Below are 9,706 nucleotides of genomic sequence, written 5' to 3' on the forward strand. Positions count from 1 at the left end.
GGCACAGCCTCGGCCCTCTGTCGCTCCGGCTCCGCCGCGGATCTCCGGATCTCCATCTCCGCCTTGGTCGCCAGAGCCTTGGGTTCCGCGGATCCGCGGTGTCGCCCAAGATCATCGGCTTTCCGTCTCCGCCTCGGGCTCTCCCACCACCTGCTCCGCCTCCGTCGGTCGGCCCCATGGAGTCGTCAGCCCTTCCTCCACCATGGCTCCTCCCTCCATCGGCTCCACCGTGGGATTACATCATGGCTATGTTCTGGGTCCCACCTGGCTCCTCCTGCTCCAGCCCATTCCTGTCACCTCCTTGGCTCCTCCCTCCGTCACCACCCTGGACTCCATCTTGTGCCCTCCTCCCGGGAGTCCGTCCTCCACCTAAGCCCCCTCCTAAGACTTTGTACTGTTTCCTTTTGTCTATTTGTCAGCACGTGCCTTCCAGGAGGGAGAGGTAATGTCACACCCCCGAACTTTCTTGTTGGTTTTTCCCATTTTCCCCCACTGTTCTGAGTGTTTTTGGTTTCTCCGTCATTGTCTGCACCTGTGTAATTAGTCTGTCTATTTAAGGTGTGTGTTTTCCCCTGTACTCTTGTCGGTCTTTAATGTTACCACTCCGTGTTCCTGTGTCTGCCTGTTTCCCATTGGATTTATTAATGTATGTCTTTTTATTATGTCGTTGTTCGTGTGTTCCTGCCTGATCGTGACACTGTGAGAATTTCCAGTCAGGTTTTAGACCATATCATAGTACTGAGACTGCTCTTATTAGAGTTACAAATGACCTGCTCTTGTCAACCGATCGTGGTTGCATCTCCCTATTAGTGCTACTGGATCTTAGTGCGGTGTTTGATATTATTGACCACAATATTCTTTTAAATAGACTTGAAAATGATGTAGGCATTAATGGCAGTGCACTGGCATGGTTCAAATTGTACTGCGTTCTCAAAACTCTGGCAATTTGATAATACCTAGAATATCAAAATCAACTGCGGGCGGCAGATCATTTTCTTATCTAGCGCCTAAACTCTGGAACAATCTACCTAACACTGTTCGGGAGGCAGACACACTCTGTCAGTTTAAATCTAGATTAAAGACACATCTCTTTAACCTGGCTTACACATAAAAACATTAACACATTCCTATAATTCAAATCCGTTAAAGGATTGTTAGGCTGCATTAATTAGGTCAACCGGAACCGAAAACACCTCCCATAACACCTGATGCACTCGTTGCATCGTAAAAAGAATGGCATCTATGCTAATATTAGTCTGTTTCGTTCTTATTCCGAGGTCACCGTAGCCACCAGACCCAGCCTGTATCCAGATCAGATGGTCACTGCAGTCCCCTGGATCCAGTCCGTACCCAGCTTAGATCATGGATCACCACCTGGAGATGACTTCAATAGCCGTGGATGTCAACCAGATGAGCTCCAGAGATGGATCATCAATGAAGACCTCGCCAACCTAGACGGCCATCGGCGCTACACCACAGGATCCTGATGAGTTCTCTACAATCGGACATTGGTACAAACTGCTGGTTTGGTCTGGCCAGAGGAGAACTGGTCCCCCGACTGAGCCTGGTTTCTCCCAAGGTTTTTTTCTCCATTTCTGTCACCTGTGGAGTTTTGGTTCCTTGCCGCTGTCACCTCTGGCTTGCTTAGCTGGGGACACTTTCTAGCGATATCGTATACTATTTGAACTGAACTGACGATGATATCACTGAATTCATTGATGAACTGCCTTTAACTGAAAATTGATTATTTACAATAATGCGTAACTTAAACGCTATAGTGCTGTTTAAATACTGTGCAGTTGCTTTGACACAATCTGTATTGTTAAAAGCGCTATATAAATAAAGGTGTCTTGACTTGACTAAACAAGAGATGACTCCAATTAATGGCGTAATTCCTGTTGGATTCGGATTATGTAGTTGCATTTAGTTTATGCATCAACCAGACTCAAAATTGATTTCTTTATTCTTGGTAAAAATTTCCTAATACTAATATAGTACTAAACTTGTAGCGGAACTAACTTTACCCTGCAGTGACGTAATTTCCGATTTTTGTGAAAAACTCTAATGATGTGATACTTCTTTAAAAACTAAATGACGGATTTCAGTCAACACAAACAGAAAAGCACAGAAACACATGGTCACTCAGCAGGACTCACACACTGATCTCACTGTCTTTATGAGGATTTATTACACATTTATTTTGACATGTTATTTCACTGACAGAAGTTCAGCTGCAGTATTAATGTCATGAAGAGAAGAGACGAGACTCTATAACATCTCACTGTTACTGATTCATCATGCAGCTCACAGCATTTTGGGTAGAATCTCTTGTCAAGTCATCAACAAAGTTTCACTGATGATCTTTTACAAACCCAAAACCCAGGATAGAGCGGCTGAGTGAATGTGGTGTGGACTGTGTGGATGAGGCTCATTGTGTCAGAGACGCTGTAGAAGGACAGAGTTCCTGCACTGTGATCCACAAACACTCCTATTCTACTGCTGATGGACTTTACAGGGAGTATAGTATTTATATTAATGTGTCTGAATGAATAACTGTCAGGAGAGAAGAACAAACTCCAGGACTGATTATTTTTTCCAAACCGAGACTCATAACCCCGTCCCTTCCTGCTGATGCTCTTATATGACACTGATATATACACACTATAATCATCTCCACTGCACTCCAGCTCCCAGTAACTGCGTCCACACACACTCTCGCTACACAACACTTGACGACAATAATCAAATCTGTCTGGATGATCAGGATACGGCTGATCTGTTTCAGTGACAGTAATCACTCTGTTGCTCTCAGACAGACTGAGGCGTTTATGTGCTGTGTTCGGATCCAGAGTGAGCTGATGGAAATCTGATGGAGATAAAACACATCAGAATCAAGAATTATGAATCTGTTTGATCTTTTCATGTAGCTGAACTCTTCATATTCAGTGTATCATCAGTGTCTCAGTACAGATGAGCAGATATCCTGTGCAAATCATCATTTACATCAATTAGAAAACTCTTCTTTCACCTTCTACAGGAAGAACATGAACACACTCAGTGAGTTTTTCTGCTTGTTTTCTTACTGACTTACATTGTAGGAAGTCGTTCCTGGTCCTGGGAACAATGTTGGTGGATGTGACTGTGGAAATCAACAGACATGAACAGTGTGATTCTCATGATCCTGCATCCATTCCTAAGACATTTCTAATATGATGTTCTCCATGATATGAGATGATGATGGGCTCGTTTCTGAGAGCAGATGAATCTCCAGGAGTTTACCTCGGTCTGAGATCTTCTTGAGCTCCTCTTTGCAGAAATCCTCCAGTTTATTTCTCAGCTGATGGACAGATTTTCTCAGGTCATCAGAAGAGAAGAGAGAAATGAAAGGATCGTCATTCCCATCTGTAGATTCCGGAGGTGCTGAGAGAAACTGGAAACTCTACAGAAAACAGAAATCAAAGCTCATCAGCTCCACACTTCACCCAATAAAACTACTATACTATAAAATAATAAAACGTCATCCGCTTGCGCTAGTGGTAAACACAAAGAGCATAATGAATCACACTTTCACAGTTGTAGTTTTTATATGTGCTGAAAAATCATTGGTAGCATCAAAAGAAGAAGGGCTTGTGATGAGCACTTTTAAGTTTTAGTGCCATGTCATGTTGACTTAATGTCGCATTTTTATTGGCTGGTCAGTAAATGTCTCTCTCACTGTACAACATAGTACCACAGATTAGGACCTACGATCACAGAAATCGCCATGATTGGTTCACAATGCCAATCTTTCGTCTGAGACAACCGAAAATCGTGCAGTGTGTTTTGTGCTTAACCTCATTCATTAAATTCATTAGTATTTGACACTTACACTATATTATACGGAATTACATAATTTAATTACAAAGTAAATGTAATTGGAAGTAGTTATTACTGAGAAAAATGTATAATTAAATACAGATACTTATGAAAATGCTAACAATTACAAATGGGGTTACATCTTATTATCTGCACACAAACACACAGGTTTGTTTTTGGGAATTGTGGGGACTTTCCATAGACATAAAAAAAAAATGTCATACTGTACAAACTATATTTTCTATCATGCTACACCTAAACGTTGCCCTCACAGGACACATTTTTACTTTCTCAAAAAAAACCCCCAAAAAACTGATTTATAAGCCTTTTAAAAAGTGATGCAATAGTTTGGATGATAAATCTGCTAAGGACATAAGTGTCCATCTAACAGCTCAAGGACTTCAGTAGAGTCTCATTGTAGGGCTGGGTAGATTTCTTAAGAAAAAGCAGCTTAAAGGCTACGATTAGACTGACCATTATTTATAACTTTAGAGCAGTTTGAGTCACTGAAACTTCACAAGGACAGTCACAGTGAATAGAAACTGGTTTGGTTTCTATATACTGAAGCAATGCTAATATACAGCTTCACTTCATGTTTGGGGTGTTGATGGTCAAACTTTATCAAGGTTTGAGGATCACCTGATCCAACTCTGACAAACATCACTCAAAACCAATACTATCATGTTCACAGATTTTACTGTAACATAATGAATCATAAGCAAAAATTTGGTAAAAAGTTTTGAACTGTTGGTGGCACAAGTGGTGTTTGAGAGCAAAATGTATCTTCCAGAAGGAAGAGCTCAGAGAAATGATTCTTTAGAGATGCTCCAGTCCTCCTTCAGCTCGACTCACTGCTGCATTCAGGCTTCTCTCAATGGAGCGGATGAGCTCAGTAAAGATCCTCTCACTGTCCTCCACTGCTGTCTGTGCAGAGCGCTGTTAGGACACACAGTGATTCAGGCTTCAGTGGGACTGAAAGAGACAAGAGAGTCTGAACTGAGACTGAGACAAACTTCTCTTCTTCTCCAGACTCACCTTATGAGACTCCACAGCCTCTCTCAGCTGCTGAACATCTTTCTCTCTCTACTACTGGCACTAAATCATCATGTGATCAGATGAATTCAGTGAACATAGGACTGATAACAAATGGCTGTAGGTTCAAACTCCAGAAGAGTGATGAATATTAAGGCCTTTTTCACACTGCACGGTAAGCATCATGAAAGTGAAACTGACACAGACATCATACTGACAGTGTTTCTGTGTAATTAAGCTGCAGCTCTACACACTATTCAGTTTCTCCACCACTTCAGCCAGCATGGTGTTTCTAGCTAAAGCAGGTCTTGGACTGAAGGTCTGTCTGCACTGAGGGCAGCTGTAGACTCTCATCTGATCCTCCGGATCCCAGCAGTCTGTAATACAGCTCTTACAGTAACTGTGTCCACAGGGAATGGTCACTGGATCCTTCAGGAGATCCAGACACACTGAACACTTAAACTCATCCTGAAGAACTCTGGCTTCTGCCATTTTACTGCTTGAATACAGAGACTCAAACACACAACAGCTCAACCACACTTCAGTTTCTCTTTCTCTGAACACGTGTTTCCTGGTTCTGTGTTTGAGGTACGCAGTGTAACAGAATTACATAATTTAATTACAAAATAAATGTATTTGTAAGTAGTTATTACTGAGAAAAATGTATAATTAAATACAGATCTTATGAAAATGTTAACAATTACAAATGGGGTTACATCAGATTATCTTCACACAAACACACAGGTTTGTTTTTGGGAATTGTGGGGACTTTCCGTTGACTTAAAAAAAAAATTATACTGTACAAACAATATTTTCTATCACGCTACACCTAAACCTTGCCCTCACAGGAGACCCATTTTTACTTTTTCAAAAAAGATTTCTAAGCCTATTAAAAAGTGGGGACATGGGGCAATGTCCATATACACTGATCAAAATTATAAACGCAACACTTTTGTTTTTGCCCCCATTTTCCATGAGCTGAATTGAAAGATTTAAAGACTTTTTCTATGTACACAAAAGGCCTGTTTCTCTCAAATACTGTTCACAAATCTGTCTAAATCTGTGTCAGTGAGTACTTCTCCTTTGTCGAGATAATCCATCCACCTCACAGGTGTGGCATATCAAGATGCTGATTAGACAGCATGATTATTGCACAGGTATGTAACCATACTCAGAATTTTCAACAGCTTGAAATTTCATGTCATTTAAAGGTTTTATCCACTTATCTATAATAGAATAAATTGTTAACAAGCTATAACCTTTAAAATGAAAACATTCCACAGTTAACAATTAAATGCACAACAATATAAACGGACTCAAAAGAACACAAAACACTGAAAAGGGCTAGAGCAACAAGGTGAATAATGAAAATTATTTATTGACTGAGTGATCATTTGAACTGAAAGATCATTTTGTTATTAAAAAATAAATTACTGATGTGACACTTCATTAAAAATCCAAATGACGGATTTCAATCAACACAAACAGAAAAGCACATAAACACATGGTCACTCAACAGGACTCACACACACTGATCTTACTGTCTGTATGAGGATTTCTTACACTCATTTATTCTGACATTATTATTTCACTGACAGACGTTCAGCTGCAGTATTAATGTCATGAAGAGAAAAGTAGAGACTCTATAACATCTCACTGTTACTGATTCATCATGCAGCTCAAAGCATTATGGGTAGAACCTCTCATCAGTATTCTGATTCATCAGCACAGTTTCACTGATGATCCTTTTTGAACAACATTAAACCCAGGATAGAGCGGCTGAGTGAATGTGGTGTGGACTGTGTGGATGAGGCTCATTGTGTCAGAGACGCTGTAGAAGGACAGAGTTCCTGCACTGTGATCCACATACACTCCTATTCTACTGCTGATGGATTTCACAGGGAGAGCAGTCTTTATGTTATTGTGTCTGAATGAGTACCTAGAGGGAGAGCAGAACAAACTCCAGGACTGATCATTATTTCCAAACCCACATTCTTTACCCCATCCCTTCCTGCTGATGCTCTTATATGACACTGATATATGAACAAGTCCACTCCACTCCAGCTCCCAGTAACAGCGTCCACACACACTCTCTCTACACAACACCTGATACCAATTTGTAAATCTGTCTGGATGATCTGGATATTGCTGTTTTTTTCCAATGTAAGTAATCACTTTGTTGCTCTCAGACAGATGGACCCATTGATTCACTGTGTCTAAATCCAGAGTGAGCTGATGGGAATCTGATGGAGATAAAACACATCAGAATCAGGAATTATGAATCTGTTTGATCTTTTCATGTAGCTGAACTCTTTATGTTCAGTGTATCATCAGTGTCTCAGTACAGATAAGCAGATATCCTTTTTGCATTTTTACACACTGTTTTCCTATTTAATACTGTATAGCTGCTTTGACGTAATCTGTATTGTTAAAAGCACTACACAAAATACAGGTGACTTGACAGGTGACTGTACAAATCATCAGAAAGATCACAAACACACTGAGTTTTTCTGCTTGGTTTCTTACTGACTTACATTGTAGGAAGTCGTTCCTGGTCCTGGGAACAATGTTGGTGAATGTGACTGTGGAAATCAACAGACATGAACAGTGTGATTCTCATGATCCTGCTTCCATCCCTAAGAAATTTCGAATATGATGTTCTCCAAGATATGAGATGATGATGGACTTTACCTCCTTCTGAGATCTTCTTGAGCTCCTCTTTGCAGAAATCCTCCAGTTTGTCTCTCAGCTGATGGACAGATTCTCTCAGTTCATTAAAAGAGACTGGAGAAATGAAAACTTTGTCATTTCTGTCTGTAGTTTCAAGAAGTGCTGAGAGAGACTGGAAACTCTACAGAAAACAGAAATCAAAACTGATCAGCTCCACACTTCACCCAATAACCTGCACCAACATCAGATTTGACAGATCTTTAGAAACTCAATCCAGCACTTTCACAGCATCAGCTTCATTCTTCTCATATTCATTAAATCACATTAGAGCCACAGATTCTAGTATTTGACACGTACACTATATGTGATCTTTCTAGAAAGTCATTTGGATGATAAAACATCTGCAAACAACATAAGTGTCCATCTAACAGCTCAAGCACATCAATGGAGTCTCGTAGGTTTGAGTTTTTGCTCAGGAAAAGCAGCTCAAAGGCTACGATTAGATTGACCACAGCAGGATCTGTCTCAACTCCACTAAGATCCTGTTCTTCTAGATCTCTGTTACCTGCAGGAACTGGATGTGATCCTGTGTGTGTGAAAGCTGCTCCAGCTCAGCGTCTCTCCTCCTCAGATCATTGATCTCCTGCTCCAGTCGCTCCAGTCGTCCTTCAGCTCGACTCACTGCTTGCTTTTCCTGATCTCTGATCAGCCGTATCGGCTCAGAGCGTCTTCTCTCAATGGAGTGGATGAGCTCAGTAAAGATCCTCTCACTGTCCTCCACTGCTGTCTGTGCAGAGCGCTGTTAGGACACACAGTGATTCAGGCTTCAGTGGGACTGAAAGAGACAAGAGAGTCTGAACTGAGACTGAGACAAACTTCTCTTCTTCTCCAGACTCACCTTATGAGACTCCACAGCCTCTCTCAGCTGCTGAAAATCTTTCTCTCTTTGCTGGATTCTCTGCTGGAACGTCTTCTGCGTCTCCTTCAGCTGCTTCTGCAGGACAAACCGATGATAGTGAATGTCTCAGAAAACTACTGACACTAAATCATCTTGAACTGATAACTAATGGCTGTAAGTTCAAACATCAGAAGGGATGATCAGTTACAGTCATTAAGCATGAATTATGATGAAAATTAAGGCCCGTTTCACACTGCAAGCATAAGTATCATGAATGTGAAACTGACACAGACGTAGAGCTTCACATTCACAGTGTTTCTATTTAATTAAGCTGCTGCCCTACACTGAAAATTAACAGATTATCAGATCACTTCACTGAGTATTTACTTGATTGCTAGTTTTTAATACCTGTTTCTCTGTCCTCTGTGCTGCAGCTGATACAGTGTCGTGGTTTTTATGTTCATCCATCGTACACAGCACACATATACATTTCTGATCAGTGCGACAAAAAACCTCAAGGATCTTCTCATGTTTCTGGCAGATCATCTCCTGCAGTCGTCCAGTGGCATCAGTCAAATTGTGTCTCTTTCCTTTAAACCAACTCTCATGTTTTTCAAGGTGATTCTGACAGTAAGAGTTCAGACACATCAGACAGGACTTGACGGCTTTGTATTTTCTTTCAGTACAGACGTCACACTCCACATCCCCAGCTCCAGCATCACAGTCAGCAGGACGTTTCCTCTTCATCAGTTTCTCCACCATTTCAGCCAGCATGGTGTTTCTAGCTAAAGCAGGTCTTGGACTGAAGGTCTGTCTGCACTGAGGGCAGCTGTAGACACTTGTCTGATCCTCCTGATTCCAGCGCTCTGTAATACAGCTCTTACAGTAACTGTGTCCACAGGGAATGGTCACTGGATCCTTCAGGAGATCCAGACACACTGAACACATGAACTCATCTGGAAAAATTCTGGCTCCTGCCATTTTACTGCATGAATACAGAGACTCAAACACACAACAGCTCAATCACACTTCCGTTTCTCTTTCACTGAGCACACGTGTTTCCTGTTTCCTGTTTCCTGGTTATGTGTTTGAGGTACGCAGTGTTTGGGAGTAACTAGTTACAAGTAATGGAATTATGTAATTTAATGACAAAATTAATGTAATTGTAATTGGTGACAGTCACCAATAATGAAATAATAATAAAAAATAATGGTTACAAAGTGGGTTAACATAATTTTTATAGTTTTTTTC

At 41.0% G+C, this 9,706-nt stretch overlaps 1 protein-coding gene across 2 annotated transcripts; it reads right to left on the reverse strand.

Annotated features, from left to right (window-relative positions):
• Nucleotides 1–6,245: 6,245 nt before the first annotated feature.
• Nucleotides 6,246–9,436, reverse strand: LOC141342133 (tripartite motif-containing protein 16-like). Of its 2 annotated transcripts, none has more exons than XM_073846522.1 (6): nucleotides 8,864–9,436; nucleotides 8,456–8,551; nucleotides 8,123–8,356; nucleotides 7,579–7,738; nucleotides 7,422–7,469; nucleotides 6,246–7,130 (listed from the first exon to the last, which is right to left on the reverse strand). In XM_073846522.1, exons 1-6 carry the CDS (start codon nucleotides 9,434–9,436, stop codon nucleotides 6,610–6,612), a joined length of 1,632 nt encoding a protein of 543 aa, XP_073702623.1. In that variant the 3' UTR covers nucleotides 6,246–6,609. The 2 variants fall into 2 exon arrangements, with proteins under 2 accessions (XP_073702623.1, XP_073702622.1); XM_073846521.1 differs by having other exon boundaries at nucleotides 7,422–7,465; nucleotides 7,557–7,738.
• Between the last annotated feature and the right edge of the window lie 270 nt (nucleotides 9,437–9,706).

The sequence above is a fragment of the Garra rufa genome, chromosome 9 (assembly GCF_049309525.1).
Source record: "Garra rufa chromosome 9, GarRuf1.0, whole genome shotgun sequence".
Classification (NCBI taxonomy): Eukaryota; Metazoa; Chordata; class Actinopteri; order Cypriniformes; family Cyprinidae; genus Garra; species Garra rufa.

Coding starts and splice junctions, on each gene's coding strand:
- LOC141342133 (XM_073846521.1), bottom strand. CDS start 9,436: ATGGCAGGAGCCAGAATTTTTCCAGATGAGTTCATGTGTTCAGTGTGT. Junction 7,466..7,556: donor AAAGTCCATCATCATCTCAT/ATCTTGGAGAAC, acceptor TTCCACAGTCAC/ATTCACCAACATTGTTCCCA. Junction 7,131..7,421: donor CAGGAACGACTTCCTACAAT/GTAAGTCAGTAA, acceptor TATCTCCATCAG/ATTCCCATCAGCTCACTCTG.